This window comes from Anopheles bellator, chromosome 2 (genome assembly GCF_943735745.2).
Source record: "Anopheles bellator chromosome 2, idAnoBellAS_SP24_06.2, whole genome shotgun sequence".
Taxonomy (NCBI): domain Eukaryota; kingdom Metazoa; phylum Arthropoda; class Insecta; order Diptera; family Culicidae; genus Anopheles; species Anopheles bellator.
The window spans coordinates 12,102,419-12,127,812 of NC_071286.1; the positions used below are offsets into that span (position 1 = coordinate 12,102,419).

The 25,394-nt window shown below is 47.0% G+C and overlaps 4 protein-coding genes across 4 annotated transcripts in view; 1 reads left to right on the forward strand and 3 right to left on the reverse strand.

Annotated features, from left to right (window-relative positions):
- Positions 1–7,825, reverse strand: part of LOC131206996 (protein similar-like) — a 109,039-nt gene extending 101,214 nt beyond the window's left edge. Inside the window, exons 1-5 of the mRNA XM_058199603.1 lie at positions 7,176–7,825; positions 2,641–2,828; positions 2,061–2,287; positions 1,574–1,965; positions 1,398–1,504 (exon numbers count right to left, since the gene is read on the reverse strand). Coding sequence (XP_058055586.1) covers positions 1,398–1,504; positions 1,574–1,965; positions 2,061–2,287; positions 2,641–2,828; positions 7,176–7,825 — 1,564 coding nt within the window. The remainder of the gene's footprint in view (positions 1–1,397; positions 1,505–1,573; positions 1,966–2,060; positions 2,288–2,640; positions 2,829–7,175) is intronic.
- Positions 7,826–14,809: 6,984 nt separating this feature from the next.
- On the reverse strand, positions 14,810–15,363 carry LOC131209981 (mitochondrial intermembrane space import and assembly protein 40-B). Its single transcript, XM_058203162.1, has 2 exons — positions 15,146–15,363; positions 14,810–15,085 (listed from the first exon to the last, which is right to left on the reverse strand). The coding sequence occupies exons 1-2, from the start codon at positions 15,361–15,363 to the stop codon at positions 14,860–14,862; spliced, it is 444 nt and encodes a 147-aa protein (XP_058059145.1). The 3' UTR covers positions 14,810–14,859.
- A 5-nt stretch (positions 15,364–15,368) lies between these two features.
- Positions 15,369–15,836, reverse strand: LOC131209982 (ribonuclease P protein subunit p14). The gene is made up of 2 exons (XM_058203163.1): positions 15,725–15,836; positions 15,369–15,657 (listed from the first exon to the last, which is right to left on the reverse strand). The coding sequence occupies exons 1-2, from the start codon at positions 15,754–15,756 to the stop codon at positions 15,369–15,371; spliced, it is 321 nt and encodes a 106-aa protein (XP_058059146.1). The 5' UTR covers positions 15,757–15,836.
- Positions 15,837–16,169: 333 nt separating this feature from the next.
- LOC131210780 (SAYSvFN domain-containing protein 1) lies at positions 16,170–16,858 on the forward strand. The gene is made up of 2 exons (XM_058204071.1): positions 16,170–16,370; positions 16,434–16,858. The coding sequence occupies exons 1-2, from the start codon at positions 16,227–16,229 to the stop codon at positions 16,839–16,841; spliced, it is 552 nt and encodes a 183-aa protein (XP_058060054.1). The 5' UTR covers positions 16,170–16,226; the 3' UTR covers positions 16,842–16,858.
- The last annotated feature ends 8,536 nt before the right edge of the window (positions 16,859–25,394 follow it).

Genomic DNA, 25,394 nt, shown 5'->3' on the forward strand with positions numbered 1-25,394 from the left:
CAGTCAGTGAACGTAACGACAAAATTATACACCCGCCCGCCCGGAAGCCGGAAGCGTCAGAGTTGCCACCGTGGCTGCCCGTGCCTCTGGGGAACAGTCAGGACATTGGGATGATGCAAAATAATGCTGCCCAGCGGGTAGTGAGCGTAAAAGGGCAGCTTCGGCCGCATTCGGGAGGAATCTTTACGATTCCGGGCGCTCCGCTGCCCACCAAGGACCACCGCCACCGATTTTTCGACACAGTAACGAGTCGAGCCTCAAACTTTGGAGCAATATTTGTTTGCACTTTGTAGTCCCAATATTGGCGTGGTTTGCCCTGGTTCCTTTCTACCGGCCGCTTCTTGCGCTGGTGGCCGTACACGGAGAAAAAAGTGCCCCAGAGTTCCCGATGGGGACGGGACAGTGCTCGGTGGTAGTAAAAAGTTGACTGTTAGTCGCAAAATTTTACGAGCTACTTCCTGCTTCTTCCACGCGAGCGATGGGCTGGCTAATAACCCACGAAATCTATTAAGTCATTAAGGACGCTTGTGGTAACTCTCTGTCTGTGTGTACGTGCGCGGCAAGTGGGTAGCAAAGGAATGGCCAGTTTTTAATGCCGCTTTGGTGTTGCCAATCTATAAAGTGTGCCCTGGAAGGACTCTGCGAAGGGACTCTCGAGGAAAATAGAGATGGATCCCGGATCCTGGTCCGTAGAAGAAGGAGACTAAAAAGTGAACCAAAGTGACCTAACAGCCTACATTAGGTGCGCAACATTAGGCGGAAGAAATCGGAACGACCACACGCAACAACCGCGGTATGTGGCAGTGGTAGCGGTATTCAATTACAGTTTGCTCCCGGTTTGTCCAAAAACGCAACGCACATTTCTACCACCCAACAGCTCGTCGCGGTTCTCGTCGGACGAAACGACATAATTACGGCAATTGACGACCGCCACGACGGCCGGGCGTACACTAATCGGCCAACTTTTCATTCGAACCATCATGGGCGTCCCTGACCGTTTTCGGCAGAACGTACGGGAACTCGCTTGCCAACCAGAACCACACGCCCCAATCAGAGTTTCCGTTTCGGACGGGCGAAAAGAGATTGAAGGCTGCTGGCTGCGTGACATTTGTGACGTAATTGACCTACAAAGAGGGCGGAGGTAAGATAATCTTTACAGCGTCAGGAAACGGTTCACGCGTGGCAGTAAAGCCCGCTAACTTATGGACCACTGTTTGTGGGTTGTTAGGAAAGTAAAATCACATTTTTGGGGGCAATACAGTCTTTCGGCTGTCTTCAGCATGCTAAAGTAGAGAAGTTGATGACGACGTTGCCAAGATTATACATGTTAGGAGGTTTAATAAATTTCTTGTTCTTAAGGCATGCAAATAAAAAGAAACAGCCACGACAGCACTTACCGTGCTTGAAGGTGCCCATCAGGTGCTCAGCGTCACTGGCGTGATGGCACTCGTACAGCGACTTTCCCAGCAAATCGTTCGGCTCGTAGCCCAGCAGCGAAAGCATTCTGGTGGTGGAAAGCCGGATGTTGTTAAAACTGTGGGTAAACTAGCGAATAAATCTGGCCCAAACTCACTTGTCATCGACGTAGCTAAACTGCATCCCGAGCGAGTGCTTCGATAGGAAGGTGCTAGATCCAAGCGGCACCTCAATGTTGGCCGGGTGCGGCAGCGGGCGGGCGATGGACACCAGCTGGCGCTGGCCCTCCTTATCCTTGCACGCGATATGTCCGGTCACGTGAAGCACCTTGTACGAAGCGCTCTTGATGTTGACGCTCCGGCCGCGGCTGGTGAGGGTGCACTTGAGCCGTAGGAAAAAATCGCGGTTCTCCATCGGCCGGCACTCGCTGTTGGCCACCCCGTTCAGTAGCTCCGACGGTGAATGGTGACGGCCGTTCAGGGCCTCGCGCAGCTCGTCGTGATCGCACTGGTGACTGTACTCCCAGATCGGCTGGCCCATGATGTCAATCTGCGAGTGTGATTTATGGATGCAGTGAACGGAATAAAAAATAAACAGAGGATTATCAGATTCCCAATCGGCACCACGGTATCCCTTCCTTTTACCTGTGCAATCCCGAGATACTCGATGACATTTTCCGAAACGTACGAAACATCGCCGTCCGCCGACAGGATCAACAGAAAGCCATCGAGAGCGGATAAGGTCAGCTTTTCCGGTTCCAGTCCGAGCACTGCCAGATCCAGTTTGTTTTCGACCACTGTTTCCATCGGCTCGTCGCAATCTTCCTTGATTTTCATCGTTTCGCTGCCACATAGCAGAGACACCGCCGGGACTGTAAAAAATATCCAAGACACACACCGCGTTAACGTAGTAGCGCTACCTAGCGGCAATGAGTGGCACTAAACTTCATCGCCACGACGCACAATGGGAAATTTGAATGCTACTGGCGGATATATTATATTTAGGAAGAATCAGGACTTTTTTCAATGATTTTGTTTTCTTTGCATGTGTTTTTAACATTTGATGTGTAATACACGCGTTCAAGTATAATAGATAATCCTTTTTCGATATTTGAAGACATTAAGACGTCTAAGCTATGCTATCGTCTGCAAATATCGAATTTCCGATAAAAATCGAAAGCCTTATGAGTGTATAAAATGGTGTACTAGTACGATCGGTACTCACATAGTTCCAGCATGTTTCGCGCCCGCAGATAAGCGATCGACAGGCGCATCACCGAGGCTTTGTCCAGGTGCTCGACATCCTCCTGGCGCATCGGCAACAGGCCGGCCAGGTCCTGGAAGATTTCGGTTTCGCGCGATCGGCGGCATCGTGCGGCATCGCGCGACTTTTCCTTGCGCTTCTCATTGTTCCTGCATAGAAATGTAACGGGATTAGTTAATATTAATGGTCAAAACAAAAAAGGGTTGACCGCCCAGATACAGTGTCATTGAGAAAAGTAGAAAAAATCCCCCTCGAGTGAATTACAACAACATAATCCCGGTAAGCCCCGCGAGCAGCTTCGATAAATCAATTAAATTTATGGCTCGTGCATATCACAGATCAATCATCAAGCATCGAAGAACCCGATGTGTGCTGCGTTTCGTCGCGCCCACACCAGTTCGAAAACTGGCCATGAAAAAAAAATCTCACATTCATCAATCATCCCGGAGCGCCCCCGGGACGCGATAACGTGAAGGGCTTAATCCCCTCGCACCGATTCATCATCATTAGGGGGGCCGCAACCTGAAACTGAAGACGGTCTCATTCGCGATCGTTGGACAACACGATCGGTGACGGAATAATTGCGAATTTACAAACAACTCAACATCATCGCGAATTATCACGCAACCGTTAATTGGCAGTGACACGAAGTGCGTGTCGATTCGATTGTGGTGAGAAACGTTATCGCGCACGTTGATTATCACGGTCCCATTAGTCTGTGCCATCGGCGCCTATGCCTATCAGTGGACTCAAGAGGCGATTTATTCACCGTTCACTGGGACTACCCAATTTCTTCGATTTCTCCGGTGGGTTGCCGCTTGATAAACTTGTTGTCCCCGGTGACGACCCTTTGCAGAACGTGCACGGCCCAACGGGCGAAGCACGTTTTCTTATCAACGTGCGCACACTGGCGATAGGCGAAGGTGGTGGCCAAATTCAGGCCAAACCGCTACGAACCGGTGTGTTTAGCATTTTGCACATCTTGCGCCGCTGCACTGATCGGCCGCAAAGCGGAGCGACTTGCAACTGGGCCCCACTTGACCCAACGACTGACAGTTCCTAAGGATGCTCTCCGAGCAAAAAGCTCAACGAAAAAAGCCATACCAAAGCTTCGGCGCCAAGTGTTGCGAAAACTTCGCTATGCCAATTCTGAATGGGCCATTTGGTGGTAGCCAGCACCAATCTCTAATCACTAAGCACAAACCCGGCAAACCAGGCCTCACATCCGTTAGATAGCACGTAGCGATTAGACCGGGAGCGCCGATTCGATATCGTTTATTGGACGAGCCAAGGGCGCGCGATGATGGCCAATTATCGATTGTAAATAAATAAAAATCAAAAATTTCATAGACAACCGCGCCCGACCGGCCACCGGAGCTCGGGCTAACTAATTTATCGGCAGGGCGTTGCGAGTATGTTGGTGGGTGCAAGGCGGCAACCCGGTGACCACCCACCACCACCCACCGGTGGTCGGCGCCGCTGTGTGCACCGATGCACCGCGATTGGCCAGAAACAATTGGACGATCAAACCGTTACGTGACTGTGTCTATCGCCAGCCGAAGAAGATGCATCTAAGAGATTCCGTGGCCATATTTTTGCGTGAAGACGTGAGTGAGCGACGACGTCCGCGTTTCGTTACGGGGAAAAAGTTACAAAAGTCTGCATCCTATCGGAAGGTGGCATCTGCATGGTCATTTCGATCGTGTGTTTGATAAAATTTGAGGCTCCACATTGATTGTTACCGTGCAAGATAAATGACCGGCCGACGAACAAGTGTGATCAATCGTGAGGCGTATAAAAGTAACAACGACGCGGTTTTCGGGCGACACTACTTCGAGTTCTGGGTGGCCAAAGTATGTAAAACCCAAAACCCAAAACTGGTGAAACCTTTTATTGTCAATTTTGACCATTTCGACAACTTATCCAAGTTTAATATTCGCGAACGTTGTGGAAGAAAATTTATTGCGTAACATTGGCCAATTTTGTCTGATTGTATACGGTTTTGTGTCTGGATAATTCAGCACTAACCATGCTTCTATGATTTCACAACTCATTACGTTATTTAGAATCCATAAAGTGTACAATTACAGTCTTATAGTAAACTCAACGATTTAGTGCACTGCAATATTTTTGTAGAACATGATTTCAATTCCCAGATCATAGGTTAATCCGTTTTCTGTGATCGACCGTTTCCAAAACTCTTTCGTTATCGCTTTCACCGGGCAGTGCTGGTTCGAGAGCAACACACTTCACACGGTGCCAACAGGGAGAACATTTCTAATGGCTGAATAAGCATCTGCTCGATACACGCGACGAAAGGCGAGCTATTTTCGAAATAGTGGCAATGTTTTGAAAACATTCGTTTGCCAACCGAGGAATCATGTGCCTCCGCCTCGAAATGCATGGCCGTGGGAATGTCAGGGCGTGACGCAATGAACATGTGACCGCACCGGCTGCTGATCGGAATCGTGCTGCTTCATACATCATCGACACTGAAAGGATGAGTTGATTCACAGAACGCTATCCAGGGAAAACCAAAACTGGAGCGAACAAAATGGTGAGGTATGCAACACTTGAAAGAACAGATAAATTAAAATAAGAAGAACAAACGGAGGCAACAACTAGTTGTAGGTTGAAACAATTCTCAACAAACTAGTTGGAGGAATCCGCAATGATTGTGCATCCGACGGAAAGGCCAAAGACTGAGCTGAGAACTATTTATTGGGTGCCACTTAAAAGGAGTAAATCCATTCGCAAGCACGGTGCACGGTCACTTCCGATTGAAAATGAAAGGGAACTTGCCCGAGCAGTGAAGGATATATGGCCGTAGCATGTCGAAGGCCATGCTAGAGTGATTTCTCAATCGTGACACTCCGACGCCGGCAACACATTGCGTGAAAAATGATTTGAATGCGTAGAAATGGGATATCTCCACAAACGCTCCGGTTCCTACCGGCTTAATAACCTGACGAGAATAATATAGAGTTGGGCTACAAAATGATCATGGCCACAAGGCAAATAAAATTCCGTAGTTAATAAAAAAAATGTAAATACTCCATGATTATCAGAACAAAACACTGGACTGGATTGAAGGACCACGTCCTTGGCGTAAGAAAATGGTTTCAAATCTCGGGGTGATATTCCAGTCCCGGAGACAGGAGTTGTTTGCGTTCCGAACAAAACGAAGCTCTGTTGACTCAACCGACCAAGCCAGACCGAACGGTGGTGGCGTCGATGATCACTTAATGACAGCAGCATCAGCAGCAGCAGCAACGGCAGCAAATAGCTGCCAAACGGTACGCGCAAGAGCAAACACTTTGCGCGCAAGATAGTGATACTTGCGCTTTGCATAGCACCGTTTTCCGGGCGGATCGCGCCGTCCATCCCGAGTGGCAGCTACCCACACGGTAAGGGCCATAAAGGGTGCGGATACTGCGATGATGAGTTGACATGGTCGACGTTAGGAAACGTTACTCACGCTGCCCGTAGGATATATGCTGATACCTTGGCCCGCGGCAACTTAAAACATCTACCGGGGCAATCAACGTTGGACAAACGAACGCAGAGCCCAGTGCGCTGTGGCAACAAACTATTGCCGCGGCGATTCACCTCTAGACGGCGGGCGCGCACTAGTTAACGACAAAATACTCCGCCAACACCAGAGAGTGGGAAGAAAACCATCAAAACATGTACGGTTTTGTGTTTATAAATATACTTGTTACGAGTTAATGTTAATATTTGATAATCAGTGTTCGTATTAGAAGAAGTCGGTTCCGTAACATCTTCGCAGTTGCATGGCATGGCAGTCGCATTGCCCTATGTTTTTTGTACATTTAATATTATTCGTTTTGGAATATTTCTTGTTTCTAATGTATTTCTGGTAGCCTTTTTATTTATTTTTCCTAATCAAACAAACACAGAAAATAACTCCTAAAATGAATATTAATAAGCCATCCATTGTTGCAATCATTTTCAATAGTTACAAGCTTTCATTGCCAATCATTTTCTTTATTGAAACCATCCGCCGTCGTGAGTGACATCGGAAGACTTCAACAAACGGGCAACCTCTGTCGGGCAGCGATGGTCACGAATAATGGTATAGGCGCGCCACTGCCACTCGGTAAATAATCAACCACAATAAAAGGACAATTCCGGTTATCGATTCTTGATATGGGCCCCCGGTGGGACGGATTTTGTGGCATACAGCACGCGGTGGCCAATCCGCGGCACCGAAGATAGCGAACCATGGGGAAAAAATGAAGACAAACCACGAAGCGGCCCGTCGGTTATGAGACCTCGACCAATCAGCGGTCAATCTCACGGTGCCAACCATGAGGAGAAGGATTGGGCATGTGGTTATCGGCCAGCACACACCACCAAAAACCACTCGTCGGCGTGGTTATCTCGCACATAGGGGCCACACAACTGTTCTGTTCCCCGTTGTTGAGGATGGTCCGGGATGGGACCACAACCATCCGGGGTGGCGAGCTACTCACATGAAGTCCTCCATATCGACCATGTTGACGTACGGGCACGCTTCCTGTCCGTAGTAGCCGTAGCAGTAAGCGTAGTTCCATGGCGGAGGTCCCTGACAGGGTGCGTAGTTCGCCGACACGTACGGTTGCTCCAGAAACGAGGCTGATGATAAATTCGGGGCGCCTACCATTTCGGGCGGGGTGTTATACGGAGAGGAAGAAGCAGACGGAGGTGCAGCAGGCTGTGGGGCCAACGGGTAGAAGGGCTGATAAGCGCCACCCGTTACTGAGCCGTGCTGCTGCTGCTGCTGGTGATGGTGTTGGTGGTGGTAATCATTGTTAGGGGCTGTTGCTGGCGCCACCGCAGTCAGCATTTGGGATTGATTATATAAGCCACCCGGTGGACACTGCTGCTGCAGCTGAGGTGGCACGATCCTGTGGCCAGGATACTCGTAAGGCGTTGCAGCAGAACCACCACCACCAGCGTCATATCCGCCGGGTCCGCCATTGAACCGCGGACCAATCGGTTTCTCCGGATAACCTCCCATCGACGGTGGACCGTAAAACGAGACATTCTCTCCGCCGTAGTGCCCACCGTCGTACACACTCACAACCGCACCACTACCACTACCATTGGCACCCTTATTGGGTGGGTACCACTGGGACTGCATCTCGACGAATGCACTTTTTCGTCGTTAAATCTGCCGGTACACTTCACTGAGTCACACCGACAAGGCGACCCGCCCGGAACGACTCCGGAAACGGAGGAAACCCGTCTCACTAGCTGGCCGGAAACCAACGCCGAGCGAACGACCACTGAGACACACCGATCGCGATCCGTTGACAGCGAACACTGAAGGGTGTCTAATCGTAATCCGATTGGCAATACAACAAATTTATAACGTTACGGCACATTATCTGCGCGCCCCGGCCGACGACGTTAACGACGGCTTCTTGGCCGATAAAAAACGGCCCAACGGGTCGTGTCCTCTTCGTCGGCACCTCCTGCAGAAAGTATCATTGACCAACACATTCGCGTCCGCGCGCGCACGTTATCGGGTTTGGCGATTGACAGGTGCTGTGGTCTTCTATTGGCAAAACTGTCAACGGATCACCGGTCGCTCGCTCCGAGCGGATGAATTACGGCCAGCGAGCGGTGGGATAATTGTGAAAATGTCCAATAATGTCCGATAACGGGGCAGAATACGAAAACACGGCCAGCGAACTGGTGGCTCTCTCTGGCGGAAAAATGCGGAACCTGTGCGGTGATTCAATGTTCAAAAAATGCAACCGTCTGCAATCGCCGCAGAAAAAAGACTGTTACGTAGAGATCTACATACGACACCCAAGAGCCGCTGAAATACAGCTCTGATAAGCGATATGCTGATTACGATAAAACGGTTGTTAGTATATTACCGTGCCTGATGTTCACGGTAGACCTACAGTGAATAGTAAAATGTTGGGAGCAGACAAGGTTTACTGCATTTTAAAAAGAAGCTGAATAAAATTCGTTTTTAAGGAGATGTGAACAAGTTCAGCGGTAAAAAATTAGGGACCCCTTCCGGGGCTCTTTAGTAAGTTTGCTAATCAACTTGTTTGTTTGGATATTGTGTGTATAAACATCTATCAAGTTACGGCCCTTCGGATCCTCGATCGATTGCAGAATTATAGCCACACTCTGAAGAGTGGAGTAAAGGACCAACAACTAATCTCGCTCTATAACATAAAACAGCTGGAGTTACACAGAACCTTTTTAATCCCAGTACTCACGTACGCATCTGAAACATGGAAACTGACTCAGATTGTTATTTGGCCCCGTATGTGTGGAGGGACAATGGAGAAACCGTTACAACAGCGATCTGTACGCACTGGACGACGACCTCACTGTCGTACGCTTCGTCAAGCTCCTGTGGGATAATCATGTCATGAGAATGGCGGACGTGGAGAATCATCCCGCAAAGTATTCATAAGCCACCCGCAGCAGTGAGGATATAGATAAACCCGTCTGCAGGCGCTAAGACGTTCTGATTCAACCACTCAGGTTGGAATTGATTCGATCATGTTTTAGGAAGTTTCTTTTAAATAAATAGATAATGAAATGTTATTTTAAAGCCTTTACACCCTTAGCCTCTTGATCATCTCTTTCATTTTTTTTTCGATACGGGGCGGGAAACCTTCATAGGCACCGTTGAGAGAGCGAGAGCTCCTAGCCGGTAATGTGGGATTTCCGAACTCTGAGGAGTCCGGACCTACCCACTACAACCCTCCCTACCAATGCCTTGAGCCCCCCCCCTTCGGATCACCTGCTCGGTATTACCTTCGAGGGTAGGCTGGACAAGTTTGTCCCACTCGTGCCCCCATGGGTACGCTCGCTAAAATATCGCACTCACGACTTGGCTTGATCATCTAATGAACCTTTGTCTAGCAGATATTATCCAAACGCCGATCTTCTGTGTACAAAACTGTTCTTTTGCTGGTGATCATAAGCTGTTGTGAATGCGATGCTGGCAACAGCTTGCTCAAATGGTCTGATCTGTTCATATTATTTTAATAAAACGATCAAACTTACCACAAAAATGATTCAATTTTTGTCAAAAAGTTTAAGAAAATACACAACAAAAAATAAAACTTTCCCAAATCTTAGATGATTCGTTTTAGGCACTCTTCGTTATGGAATCTCTATCATTAAGTCTCACTCATACATTATTCTATTCAAAACAATAATATTAGTTCCTACTATTCATTACTAATGAATTGTCGGTAACACGTAAAGTAGCGACCGATAAATACCTCAGTCAACAGTTATTAAACAAACGAGCGTATTGCGATGGACAAAAATCACCGCAACACCATTGTCGCTGCAAACGGTATGAACCTCCACAGTACATCTCTTGCTGGCCGATAGTAATTGAGTCAATTAAAATTAATGACCTACAGCACTTGCTCTACACCTCTACACCAACACTAGCAGCCGAAGCACACTTGCGGCCTATCGCACACAAGATAACCGTCTCGGTATGGGTAGTTGCATAGGCTTCGAACTCGCTGTTGCCATACTCCACATCAAAACAATCGTCCACCGTTTTGTGGCTGGCTGTGTGTATGTTTACAAACTCACCAACATTCGGAACGCATTCGCATTCGTCAGCCACTTGACTGCGCTCTGCCTGTGGGTCAGCTGTGAATCAAGCGAATCAATTCAAATTAGGCCGGTGTCGAAGGTTAGCGCGATGCTGTCCGAATAATGCTATCCTTCTATGATCACAGAACAGGTCACTTCCCCAAGAAGCAATGGAACCGACGACACGTAGCGGAAGTGACGAGGCCTTAATCATGGACCTGAGAAACCCTGAACAGTCTGTCTCCCGGTGGCGAACGCGCAAAAAGTCTGACGGATCTGTGGCGCGGATTTTACGCCCGACCATCGAGGACCATGGTCTCCGCGGACAGCACGGTTGACGCATTGTTGCCTGCGTTGTTCTGCGGTGGGATTTACGTACGACTCGCACACGGTGTGCTAATGCCGTACTAATAATTTTAATTACCTGGTGTATAAGGAGCGAGAATGAACCAAGACTATCTACCAGCAGGCACGTGCACCCGATCGGCTAGCGATCGGTTATGAATGTTAAGTCACTTTGACCGCGTACCAACTTCCGGTTGCACTCAGCAGATGCATACGAATTTCGAATTTCGACTTTTATGTGAAATGAAATTGTGAATCACGAGCCTCAGGATAACATTTTGTAGTATGATCAGTTCGAACTTATCGATCGTGTAGAGAAGTAGTAATAGCAACGCTTGTGCGGCCGAAAACAATCATTAATCATGCATGAGCCAGACGCATTCGACGTGCGTCTCCGTTCAGCAACACACCATCCTCCCCCCGAATGAACCGATCCTAAACAGACAGAAACGACCCCCGTTGTCGAGGCAGCAGAATGAGGTGACCCTGCGAGGAGCGGCTTATGAGGTCAGTTCGATGGTTTGAGAGTTATACCGAACCTTATCGTGGCTGCCCAGAACTGCCAGACAACTCCGCGTGTGATCACGCGGAGAAAAACACAACCTCACGAGGATTCACAACGAGGGCAACCCTTGTTCTCCGATGGCCTTAAAGAGCATCGGCGTAGGAGCCCTCAGCGAAACCTGAACAACAGCCACGCAGGGGCTTTCTGGTCAGGGAGGACATGTAACCGACCGTCGTTCCACCGAAAGGACGGAATCGATGGTTAAAGGTTATATCGCAGCCAAGGAGAAAGCTGCATCGAGGGATGTTAAAACTGAAATTCCAATCAAGGGGACAGAGTGTAGCGCGAAAAAATTGCCTCACAGGGCGACACATAATTTATGACTGCTGCCAATTAACTGTTATTTTATTTTGATGAAAGTGAGCAAAGCCATTTTTTTGAACAGCCCATACAATGCAGTTTTCCAATTTTGAATAATCAACCCCAAAACATTTCAGTCATTTTTTGTGGTTGAAAAGGTAAGCTCTAGGTAACACGCGGATCGTAAATTGCATTTCTCAGATGTTCCATACGACCACTTTATATGATCTAGGGCTTAACTATTCCAACAAGAAAGCTGTACTACATACTTGAGGCTAGGGAGATCAATCATTGCAACAAGTCACAACCACCACGGGCGGATAATGGTTCCAATAGATGCAACTTGCATCTAACGTAGCGTGTAAATTCCGCTCCGGTCGCTCCCTCCAGAACCTCCCGTTCCGGAACAGATTTTCGTGCACTCCCGAACTTGTCGCTAACGATAATTTAATTTTCTGAACTTCAGGAAAAGGAAAAATACTGAGCAAAACCAGTCGTAGGGCATTTGTGGGAGCAACGGTTGCCGCCGGCGGGCAACCGCAGTGGTTCAACAGGTTCAACAACTTCGTAAAGTCATTTGTCGGTCGCCGGGCGAACGACGGGTGGTCGCGTATTCAACATCGACCGTTGTGCCGCGGCTGTAATGCGCGCGAAATAAAGTCCAGACTATTCCGGAACTGCGCCGCCACAGAGGACGAAAGCGGAAAGACGTAGCAAACACACTCTAATGCGCACGCTCCCGGCCGTACACATCCTTTCCCGTTACGTCAGGGGAGTGCCACCGAAATGAAGCGTCATAACAAACAACAGACCGCCACTTGTTTTGTTGCCAGGCGGTGTTGTGAAAAAATTAGGCCAACTCTGGAGGTGGCCTCCCTTACATGCTCCATTTACGCAACGGATATCCTGAGCCAAAACAGAGTGGTGTGGTGGTGGATTTTTTTTATAAAAATCGATACTCGAAACGCTCCGTTTCCGGTGATACGATAATATAATGAGTGGTTGGGACGGTAGAAAGACAACCGCTCTGTTCCTTTGGAGGGTGCCCTCTACAGGCATGTAATTAGCTCTCCGCCATTCGACCTGCTGATTGCGAGTACCGGACACTTCTAGATGTACTCCGGATAGATGAAGTGTGGCAATTAACCAAGCACCCGTCGAGCCAGCCGATGCCGTTAACGTGTTTTGCGCATCGAAGTGTCACGAAATGGGATTATTGGACAAAAGCACTTCGGCACTATCTTATTAAGACGATTTTGAGCCGTGTAAGTCGACACTTTTCATCGAAGATCGACCTTCAGACGGTTAATTTACAGATTTTTGGTGTATTTTTAAACCGGAATCATTCCATTCACGAATAATGATTGCTTTCCGAGAAAACTTCTACACGACCACTTTTCAAACGAACATCAACGGAACACGCCCCCAAACCGTTTAGATGGTGATGTTTCGAAACATATTCAACATCGACCCACACAACCTTCTATGCTCAAAGTCTCCTGCCGCTCTGGCTGAAAATGTCTCGTTCGAGACCCCAATAGCTCGAAGCAGCTAAGACAAAGGTTGACGGCCCATGAGGTGGTGCGTTGTGCTCATTCTATTGGTTCGATGTCCCATGATCGGTGCCTGGGCAACGATCAGTGATCACGATCACGATGATCGACGGTATTCGGCGGCAATCCACCCGTGATGACGGCCAACAAAGGGAGGGAATGAGTTACGCCTGATACTGTGTTTGTTTTTGGAAAGATGTGAGCACAAGTTTCCAATCCATCGCACGGAACCTTGCGAGGGCTCGCCAAGGGGCTGGACGATTCCGTAGCCAGTATTTCAAGTTTTTCGTTTTGGGTTTTCTTACCTTCGCTTCTCCTTGACGGGCTTCACGATCTTCCCCGTCGCGTCGATCTTCTTGGACGTTGTCGCCACCGACTTCGTCGTCGTCGCTGTTTTCGTCATTTCGGACGATCGCCCTTGTTATCACACGATTCTACACACAGAGTTTGGTTTCGGTTTGTCCGTGCCGTAACGCTTGCTGAGATCGTCAATTGTGAGAATTGTGACACACACAGGTACACAAATGGAGAGGTTACTTTGAACTATTGTTTCTACCGCACAAAACTCATTACCACAATCACTCGTCGCACAAACACACTCTCGTCTAGCACGCACGCCTCGTCGGGACTCTTTTACGTTTTCGTCGCCTGCGGGTGGCCCTTCGATTGGCGACCAGCGCTTGGATTTGTTTGGTGCACTTTCTCTCTCTCATATATAAAAACGCACACTTACGCACCCTCAACGCGCGGTCTTTGTTACGAAATCGCACGCACGGCCGACGAAACCAAAATAAACACACCACGAGGTGCTCGAACCGCACACACTTACACGCACACACAAAACTCCACAATGTGTTCTGTCAGCTGCTGTTAATCACGGAGACGGAGGCTTTTCTCGTGAAGATGCTTGTTGAACACACAATCCACAAAACTAGCTCTCTCCGTATCGCTCTAACTCATCTGCAGCACGCCTGGCTTGCCTCAATCTCGGCGAGTAGCAACAACGAGCGTTGTGCGGTAATCGAACGGGAGCGGTGCGTAGTAGCCAGTGATAGCTTCTTGCATATGCACTCAGCTACCGCGCTCACAGCATTGGCAGGCCCTTATTTCCACGCTAGCGAGACGCTGGAATCAATCAGCACATTAATGCGCACGGAACACACCACTGCCCGGACTCAAGCGACACGACACAGTGTTTTTCAAACTCAATCACGACGCTCACAGAGGGGTTGAAGGTTGCGTGTCGTCGTCGAAGAACACAGAACACTCGGAACCTTGAATATTTTTCGGTCGTCTTGGCTGCACTGTTGCGCTGTGGCTAACAAACGCTGACTCAAACGGAATACTACCTCAACACGCCGCCTCACGCTCCGTTCAACCGATGTCGCCCAGATTGAACATTAAAAACGGCCGTGAAATACCCAAAAATTTGACTAACTTTTACGCACACGAAAACTTTTCATATCAAAATAAGACTGACTGATGCTGTCAAAATCTGGGCACTCAGTAGCGTCGGTGCCGGGAGGGACGCTCGAAAACGTCGACACTCAGTAGCGTCGGCAGCTAGAAGGGGCTTTCGCGGATTTGTTTTGTGTACGAAAAAACACGAAAAAAATATGACGACATATTTTCACGTTTTGCGTAATCCGCACGATTTTATGATTTCTTTCCATTCCAGCATGAGGTATTTTGTGTAAGAAGCGCTGCTCTCTCTGGCATCTACGCACCGCCATTTGAAAATAAAAGCAAAACAACGGATTTAAATTGTAACACTACTTTTGCATCATATTTTACTCGATAAATCTTTGTACGTTATACAAACTAGTTCGCCTTCGTAGCTACGGTATTTTTAACGGCTTCCACCGCCCCACTGTCCTCGTTCGATTGGTTATCGTCGGACGATTTTTCCGTCATTCCGGCCACGCCGCTGGCGTCCTCATCCTCTTCCCCGTTGAGGTTTTGTTTGTAAACGCCCGGGTAATTTCGCATACACTCGTTCATCGTGCTGAATGCTTCGTAGCAGTCGGAACCTTTCGGCTCTGCTTGACTGCAAGGGATGAATGGGACGTTTATGTAACCATTCCGATCGAAATCGCGTTGTCCTTACCTGTAGTGGAAGCAGGAAAAGGCTTCTCGGAATTCGACCCCGCACGGACCGATCGCCATTCCGCCTAGACAGGGACAGTTCCAATTGATGTCGCCACTTTCCAAAATCAGACCAGGCCGCGGTTCCGACTCCGGCAGCTCGATCTTGCTGGGCACCGCGTGGTCTTCCTTGGTGGCGAAAATGACCTTATCTTTCCCGTAGCTCTTGCAAATCGACATGGCTTTTAGAACTGCAAATGTGTTTCCACGAGCGTCAGCAGCAACGGAGTGGCCTTTCGCACCAGGAAATGGCAAGGTACGCCCTGAAATTCGCCAATCAGTGTAAGAGCTGCGCGCAGCTTGACATAAAAGTTCTTCGGCACCCGCAAGATAATCCGCCGTCGCAGGGCGTCAAACTTTAGCAAATCTACCACGGTCTGGCCACCGATTTCGCCAAACACTTTCTGCAGCGACTGTTCCACGCTCGCCTTCACGTAAATCGGCAATAGTTGGTCCGGATCTCGAGCAAATTTGCTGTGTATTTACAAGTCGTGTATCAAAAAGGTGTTGTAGTATCGATTCACGCAACTTTCGTACTTACAGTTCTACGTCAAAGTAAAAGTATTCGCTCATAATACTTTGAAAATTGCTACATTAAATTGCACAAATCTCTGCGGCCGCTTTTCGGTTCGAGAAAAAATGTGTTTTGCTTTTTGACAACCGGTGGATTTTTGACAGCTTCTGGAAAGAGAAAACAGAAAACGAAAGAGCCATATTTTCTTGCATGAGAAAAGCCATATTTTCTTGCATGAGAAAATATGCAAATACATTCATACCCCCGATTCATTATGAAGAAGAATTGTGAATTTTCTCCAACAATTAATAGAGGAAAAGCTAAAATATTCGCTTAATAAAACCCAACAATAATTCATTTATGAATACATTCAATAAATGGATTATTGCTGTTTGCTTCCTCCAATAACGCAGAAACAGCTGATAGTTGTCAACACGGCTGTTTGTTTTGTTGTCGTTTAGCAGAAATTCGGTTCGGATTTGGAGAAATCAGTCGACCCAAAGAAAGGGTTTAATGTTGAAAAGGCCGTATGGAATCAAAATTGGAAGGCTATAGAAAAACCAAACGACGTCAAGCGCTCGTGAACGATTTTAAGGATATCATCTACAATATGGTATCTTTCCAGCAAGTGCGCGTTGAGGAGAAATCGACGCACGTAATTATCGAAGCAGATGTACGGAAACCATGGCGTGCGTATTATTCCAAATTGCTCGATTGTGACGATTTTTGTTTGTAGGCTCAGCCCACCAAGGAAGAAAGCCCGAAAGAGTCACTCCGCGCGCAGGATATGCGATCAAAACGAATTCCGGCTACCCCTGAGCCAGTCGACTCCGATTCCGATCAACAGGTCGAAACGCCACCGGAGGAGGAAGAATCACCGCCTAGGCCACGATCTCTATTAACGTACCTCACGTATCTGGTGTATTTTCTGTTTTGGGTCACACTTTACGCCATTGCGATCGAGCTACGTTTCGGGGTGGTATTTCTAATGCTGTCGGCGCTTCTAGGCATCTACTTCAATACGCGCACGAAAAAGAGTCCGGGTGAAATAAGTGCATACAGCGTGTTTAACAAGAACTGCGAAGCAATCGACGGAACACTGAAGGCTGAACAATTCGAACGAGAAATAGGCATAAGACATTGACTGTGGAACGCGGCTCAGGCGACTTGACTAAATATATATACTTTGTTTGAAGATTTCGGTCGATGCCTAGTGACTGGAATCTTAGCATTATCTACCCCATACACAAAAAGCTATTATGCAGCAACTATAGCAATACGCTGGAAGTCCGTAAAATATTCTTGATTTCCTCCTCATACTGGGAGGCTACATGAGGCGTAACGTAATGTTTTTGACATTACAGATTAATGCCAAACTGCTGCGCCTCTGTCAAAACGTGTACGCCGAGCCGAGGCGCCGTGGCGTAAACCCGAGCGTAATTATTCTTTTCATACGCTTTGCTTACAAACAGAGGATAATTTATGTTCTTATTTGCTGGTATAGCAACAAAATCGGAAAAAAACAGATAAAAAAATTCAGAAATCAATTAATATCTCTTCGATTTCTATTTTCTTGGACCAAAAACACGAACGTAAACACGTTTGACATTTCGTTTTAAAAATTTTGCTGCCACACGAAGCGTAAACGTTTTGACGTTACAAATTAATTTTACGCTAGTTTTCACGCTTCGTGTAGCCCCCTAGTAATACAAATAATACAAATACAAATATACAAAATACAAATATTACAAATTAATTTTACGCTAGTTTTCACGCCTCATGTAGCCCTCCAGCGATAGAAATAAATTATTACTGCGGGGCTACATCAAGCGTAACGTAATTATTTTGACATTAATGATTAATGCCAAACTGCTGCGGCGCTGTCAAAACGTATATGTTTTGGCCGAGGCGTAAACAGTTTGGCATTAATCGTTAATGTCAAAATCATTACGGAACACCTCATGTAGCCCCACAGTTATAATTAAATCTGTATCCCATTTCCAAATAACAATCCTTTCATTAATTTTATTTAATTTTTTCAGTTTTTTAAATTTTCATTGTAGTTTCACATTTTATCCTTAGATGTCGCCCGAATCGATAGAAAGTGTTCTTTCTACAGCATGGCAGCGCCCTCAAGTGGAACTTTCGTACACTTTTAAGCCACGCCCTTTTACATTTTGAAAATTTGATTTTTTTTTTTTTTACATTTGTAAATTGGTTTAACTTTTTGCCAATAGATGGCTCTCTTTTGCGACTAAAAATTGATTTCTCATTTAAAAATTTAAATAATTTATTATTTCATTAATAGTTATTATATTGTTCAAATAAAAGTTGACAGAGATTTTCTGACGGTGATCCGTTCTTTGTTGCAGTGAATATGAAAGGTAATGAAACAGAAGTGAAAGGGTATATTGGTATGATACGAAACAATGCTTTTGAGGCCAGACCGGGATAGAAATGTTCTAGAAAGGACTCTCCGCCGTTCGCCTTCTGAAACGACTACAAATCTTGAGCCAAAATATGTTGACATACGTAGGTGTTTATAGTTCATTGCCATTCTTTCTGTTGCAGCAAACCAATCTAAGCTGAAAATGCAATCTTCCCACGTTGTACAACACAGCTATTTGGAGTGTGGTTCCCAGCAGCATCGCGTGGCAAACTGTTCGACTTGATAAATTCTCACGCAAATTAATGACTCGTTAGCGTCGAGCGTGCCCTCTCAAGAGATTCTCACCTTGACGACAATTAAAAATGATTGATTTAGTGTCAGTCTAGTAGCATCAAGAGCGGCACTAGCATCGAGCACTTCATCGACTGCCAGGACCTCACGGCCATTTTCTTGCACCACCATCAACGCTGCGCGGCATCGACCACCATTCGGCGACCGAGGATCGTGGGGAATTATTAGTTAAATTAAGACACCCCTTCAGTGTCGGCAGTGAACCAATTTGGTTCTAATTGCTACATAAGATTGCTGTCCCTCCGGCTGCCAAAAGGCGGCATCGCCAAGGACATCCTTTTTTACATGCCCGACAATTAGTGTCTGCCGGAGCATCTCTTGCTTCGAGTTGACTACCACACACGTTTCCACTGTGCTAATGACTAGTGGCGATAACTTGAAACGGCGACGGTTCGCCACTCTTGCAAATTATGCCCAAGCTCTGGATTAGGCTGAGGCCTCAAAGAATGCAGCAGATGACAGAGGGCCCCGAATGATTAAATAAATTCCAGTTAAACTAATTACCAATCGCTCCGGTACCTTTCCGCCAGAAAGTAACCGAAACTTTCGCTCAACTCAAAGACAACTGTTATCGTTCGTTTCGAGAGCCGCTGCTTCCCGAGCTTCCGTATCGTGTTCTGAAGTGGTGCCACCGTTGTTGGACCGGGACTGCCGGACTCTTGACAGTATGACAGACATGTTCAAGGGTCCTGTGCCGATCCTTGACACATACGGTGTGCCTGGCTCTCTCTCCGCAGAATTAAAAGACAAGAACCCATCGTGACTGCAAGCAAGTCAACGAGCCGGAACGACTTCCTCTTCGGCGTGAGTGCATTTTCATTCCTCCTTTATTTCGCAAGAAACACAATATGCCAGTGAAGTGGCAGTAACGAGATGTGAGATGCTCGTCTTGACTTTTTTGTCCGCCCAACAGTAGGGGTACTAAATGTAAGCAACGTAATATTTGTTAATCAACCTTAGATAAACGGTAATGGAAGAGTAAGTAAGTTGAACAAGATGATGAACTTTAATGTAAAAGAGCTAAGCGACATAAAGTTGAACTTTTAAATTGGCTTCTCACTTGGAGGTTCGTCGCTTGGAGACAGTAAAGACTATTTTCAATATTTTTGATGTGTTAACCACGAATGAGATGAACTAATTCTGAAACGTAATCTACGCCCCAAAGAAAATTCTAATCAAACACACAGAGTGTTTTGCAAAAAAAACGCAACTTCCGTAGATTACATTATTTAAATCACGAAGCTACTGTTTCTTTGTATCGACCTCTTACATTACCGACAAAGTGTGAACAAAATTGTTCAAAACAATTGTTTTAAAACGCATTCAACGCGCGGAGGGTAAGGCAACCATCGCTGTCTTTGGCACCTCATCGAAGCCATGGTCTCATTTTCAGCAGCTTGTCGAAACCATGTAACAAGTCTGACGCAACCCCTATGTTGGCCAAAAAATCGCTGCTGCCCCGTTGGAATCGCCCCACGGGGAATTCGGGGCTGTTCCGGGTGTTGATCGAGCACAAACGAGCTGCCGACGCTCTAATTTCGTTATCTAAACCATAACGTACTGAGGGGTGATTTTATGTCCACTTTTTTTTTCTTCTGCTGTTAGCCATGAGCATTACCCTCATTTTTGGCCATCGGAACCAACCTATGTAATGGCGATGCATGCGGCGAGGCCGCCGCCATCTTCCACCATGGTCGACGGGACCTCCGGGACCTACGGGAGATTCGGGAGGTTTTGGCGTAACGGTCCACCGATGAAATCATGCCTCCGCTTGTTGTCGGCCACGAGCACTCGTCGTCGTCGTGAAATGGATCAAATTTATGTAATAGGAAACGCTACCGGAAAACGAATGTCAATTATCCAAGTCGTTTCCAAGGGCCCGCCAGGGAACCCTGCCGGGAACGGCTTTTGTTGGGCCGTAAATTGAATTACCGAATTCATACACCCCAAAAACCCCCTGAGGGTGGCCGAGGGGTTAGATAGAGGGTCCCGAGTCTGGCTGCCACACTGCCATTGATCCAGGCTCCAAGGAGCCACTCCTTGCTGGTAAGCCCTCGGGCAGTCTGTCTCGTCTGCGATTAGGGAAAGATGCAAATGAAAGGAAAACTTTCTGCGGTTCGAGAGTTCGAGGGTTTTTGTGGAAAAGTGCGGCCCGTAATCTGTCCCGTTACTCTGGTGTCCCCAAAAATCTCGCTCTTGAATCCACGGCACGGTGTCCATTTACAAAATGAAGTCGAAGTGCCCCTGTTACACCGTGTGGGGATTTCTTGTAGAAAAGTGAGTCGATTGTGAGAAGACCTTCCAGGAACCGGGATTTGCCGATAGCCCGAAAAATGGCAAACGCCGAACCGACCCGAAGCCACACACGCGTATGTGGTCATCGGCAGTGGAACCGAAACGGTGTGTCCATTCAAGAGGTTCGACGTTCATCGACAGAAGTGTGAAAAAGGATCTCTCTCACTTTACGCCGAGTGGTGGCATTTCTTTGCACCAAAAATGAGTCGCCTTTTGTCGCCTCCCGGCCCGGGGCTTCACGTTTCAGGGTGCGATCGATCGGTTAACGGGGCTAACGGGATAATCCTGGCGGCCTGGCGGTGGCGTTTTGCATTACACCCACCGGCTCCAGCAGCCGGCCGGACCGATCGATTCCGAAACCACGAAACCGACGGAAACCCATTGTGGGAATGAATCCGTGGCGCACTCGCTTCCTTTCAGCTCGACACTCAGCTCCTCGGCCGGGGTTTTGTTACAATTCTTGGCCGTTGTTCCCGAAACCGAAGGTGTTTTTTGTGGACCCGGCGAACCCAGTGTCTGCCTCCGATAATCATGTTACAGCGCCCTTTGTGAGGACCAGAAGAAAGCATTCTCGGTCTCGGGGTTTTTCCTGTTCCACTCTCTGCCATGCGTTTGAAAGCGCGTCAATTCGTTGATTAAATTAACCTTACTCCCATTATGCCATTCGGGGGTCATTCGGAATGCGTCCGCCTTTCGTCGACGACGAGTATGATGGGCTGGCTCTAGGTTGCAGCATTTTCGGTAACACATTATCGCTAATGTGCCTACACATCGCTGGTCCCGAATGGTAATTGAATAATCGGCAGCTCTGGAAACGTGATTTCTTGTGACGACTAGACTTAAGCCTAATGAACACAACCTTTGTGCAATTCCGACGGGGGCCCTGGTCCGTTTTAACTGGTTGTGTGTTTTGGATTTCACAATTGGATTGGTTAAAAGTAACGTTCTGCTAGTGGTTTAAGATGTAAACGATGAAATCTATTGAGTATACTATTTTTCCATCTTTTGATGTTTACAGTATCCATCAAACACTACATCATAACATCAGTATCATCATTTCGCCAGTAAAGTTAAACTAATACTTGCCAGATATTACTTACGAGATTGTGCGAAATTATGCAAAGAAGAACAGAAATCTTTATCGGAAATAGAAACAGACGAGATTCGAATTGAAAGAAACCTTGCTGAGTAATAATAGCTCGTAAATATTAGTTCACGAGCAAATAAATAAGGTAAAGTTTCTGGCTCCTTTTCTTGTCTGTTGTAGAACCCATCACGCATGAAATGCTTATTTGTTGATGAACCTATTTACCAACTAGCATCAGAATTGGAATTGAACCATTGGAAGTGGAAGAGATTAGTAATAAAAGTCCCTTTTTAAAAATAATATCACTGAAAGGACCACACCTGGTAATCAAATGTGCCATTTTTTCGTCACTTTACATCTCTTTGGACAATATTTCGGCCGATATGTCGGCAACATCTTGGTGAATATTGTTTTCGAATCGAATGGAAGCTGAAATCCATGGTTTGTAAGCGTATACCTTTCGATTTCAAATAACCCCTACAAATAAAAGTCTGGTCGCCAGTTTTTGATATCAGTTCGTCCAGGGGACCAGGGTCGCAAGAAATTGAATGTTGCTTGAATGCCATCCTCCTGGAATCAGTAATCGTGCATGCCATTTTCACGAACAATTCACATAATAAAATCCGATATCATGGCCCGATAACGCCAATAACGGGTTACCGTAGATCCATCGTCGTTTTCAAAAAACTAGGGCTTGAGGACCATATCCACGATAATATCGACAGTTTTGTTTATTTATGCCTCCATGTAAGGCAGAATATGCTTCGTCAAACGTGACGATTTTTCGTCAAACTTTATTTTCATTTTTGGCAATTTCGATGCCCCATTTAGTGAAAACAAGAAGAGGAGAATAATCGTCTACGTAGGTGGAACTGTTGCTCCATCTAAATTTTGCATGGAAACATCTTCAAGTCCTTACGAATTATGCGTCGGAGAATGGATCGGCTAAAATTGTAATGAAATGAAGCTTCCAATGCGATCAATCTGACAACTATTGTCGAAGATAAACGGTGGCCCGGTTCCTTACAGGGTTTTTACCACGAAAAAATATATTTATTTTGAATTTAAAAGCTGCTGTTTTGGAGTTTCAATTATCTTCAATCAAACTTCATCTGCAAGCAGTTTTTTAGATCCATTTTGCCAATTCCCTGTGTCGAAAGATTTCGTGCAGTGGAACCAACCTGAAAGACCATCCCACCACGGGATATAAAATAGAAATAAAGTCTTCAAATAAAATGTATAAATTTCTCCGCTCCAAAATCCTTTCCAGAGAGAGCCACGGAGAAACAGAGTGCTATTGAACCGTTCCGATATTCCGTCAATCAATCAATCAAACATCACGCCACGGGGCTGGCCAGATAGTGGGGCTCAGTGCGCTGCAAAAGCGAAAATAAAGAATCTGCAACCGCCATTAGTATTCTACGGATCAGTGTGGCGTGAAACGTGCTCGTGACATGCAAGCACACGCAACCCCTGGCGTGACGAAGTTGCTCACGAAAGAGATACACAGCGGCGCGGCCCATCGGAGCCACTCGAAAAGTGACCACACCGACACCGACACGCCGGCTACCGGATTGGGATTCGCCAAATGGCCCGACACACACGGCAAAAACGCCGGACCTATCAAGAATCATGACATACACGGGGCACCCCGTTCGAAAGTGGCAACCCGACGGGGCGAAGGCTTGCGATGGGGAAGGGATTGATACGCCATTTGTCGATTGCGAAAGTCAAATCATGTTTATCGTCTCCTTCGCTGCCGAGACCAAAGAGACCAGAATCGGGGCCGCCCGCGAGGACCGATATGATGCTCGTGATGGGTCGAGTGACACGCCGGTTGAAGCGGTTCGTGACGTGAATAAAATGTACTCATCATCACCCGGGACGCTGCAACGTTTTATTACAATGTGTCGGGCCGGTCGGCTGTTGTGTTGTGTCGACGGAACACTTACTTCAGCAGCCATGGCTGAAGGGTGTTCCGGTGTTACTTCTCACCGAGTGTGCCGGTTCCGGCCGGGAAGGATGATAAAATCGATACAATGTAACAATGTCGCAACGTCTGACCACGATTTTTACGCCACGGCGCTTCGCTTGGCGATCGATGCGCGATAAGGATATCGTCGGGTCGCCCGCAGCCCTTCGTGACAGGTCGCAGCTGAATTATGCTTCAAGAAAATTGTTAAAAACCGTTCACCGAATGCGATGATGATTATTTTAAGCAATGAAAACAACGAAAAATATGGAAACAGCACGGCAAGGCTTTAAATCAGACCGAGACGGCAAAAAATACGGCGGTAATGGCGGGTTTCGGTACGTTAACGGAAGCCGTGAAGGACTGGACAAAGGAGATGTTAACCGAAGTATTCAGTCGTTTCACAAACTTCCTGAAACTAGAAGCAGCTCCCATAAAACCTGTATCAATGAATTTCGTTAATCTGCTTTTTATTTGGGACTTGTTTATAGACTTGTAAGAAGCATAGTTTTGTTGCTTTTAATTTTTGATACATAAATGTATCGCATTATTTTACATTTCGCATTTCCTCAACACACTCTTTGGAAAACGTGTGTCTTTCGTTGGGGTTTTTTCAAACTTTCGTACAATTCCTTTCACTAGCAAGCTTCGCCACAACACACAATGGCCGGCGCACTGCTGACAGCATGTTGAGTATCGAATCCGTTTTTTACCATTATTCACTGACGCAAAACCGAGTGGATATCGCTCCCGCGACGCAGAAGCGATACGGATGGCAAGCCATTTTTATATCAATTTTATTCAACGAAAATGGATTCGCACAGAAGAAACGCGTCCGGGGTGCGGTGAGCGTGTGGAAGGATCCTTTTTTATCAGGGGTTCGCCAGGACGGGACGAGGGGACAAGCATCAGAGAGGAGACCAGGGGAAAATAATGTGAAAGGAAGCACGCCCTGCTTCGGACGCCATTTTATTCATCTGCTGCCAGCAGAAAATCCCCGCACCCCGCACCGACCCCGAGCTCGAAAATCTGATACCGTCCCACGGCCACGGGCGGGGTGGTTGGATTTGCAGGAGCCGGTAGGCCGCGAGGGGATCGATTGGATCGAGGGCTCAAAATGGAACAAACGAAGCAACGAAGTCAACATACAAAAGCGTGAAGGCAGACACGGCATGGCGGAGAATATTGATATTCTAAAGGGGGTCCCCGGGGCGGTGAGGAGGGCCCCTCGACGGCAGCATCCTCGCGAGGGCCGCGTCCTGGCGTAGAATCCGGAGTCCGAGCGTCGACTAATGGAGGTTCAACCGAAACAGAACCATTGGACATTCACACAGCGCTGCAGAAAGCGAATTTAACTTATTCACAAACGATAAGTAGACTGAAAAGTAGATTTAATACGAAATTAAAGAGATGCAAATTTAAATTAAATAACGGCCAACAGTTGCGCACTAAGGCGAGTTGCTTAGTCTTTCCATTCCACGTAACAGTTCGTTTGTTTCCTTTTTACTGCCAATTCAAGATATGCTCATCCTTATTTTCAATAATTTTCTAACTTTAGAGTACAATTCACTTTTATATTTACTTTATGAAACATTTGTGGCAT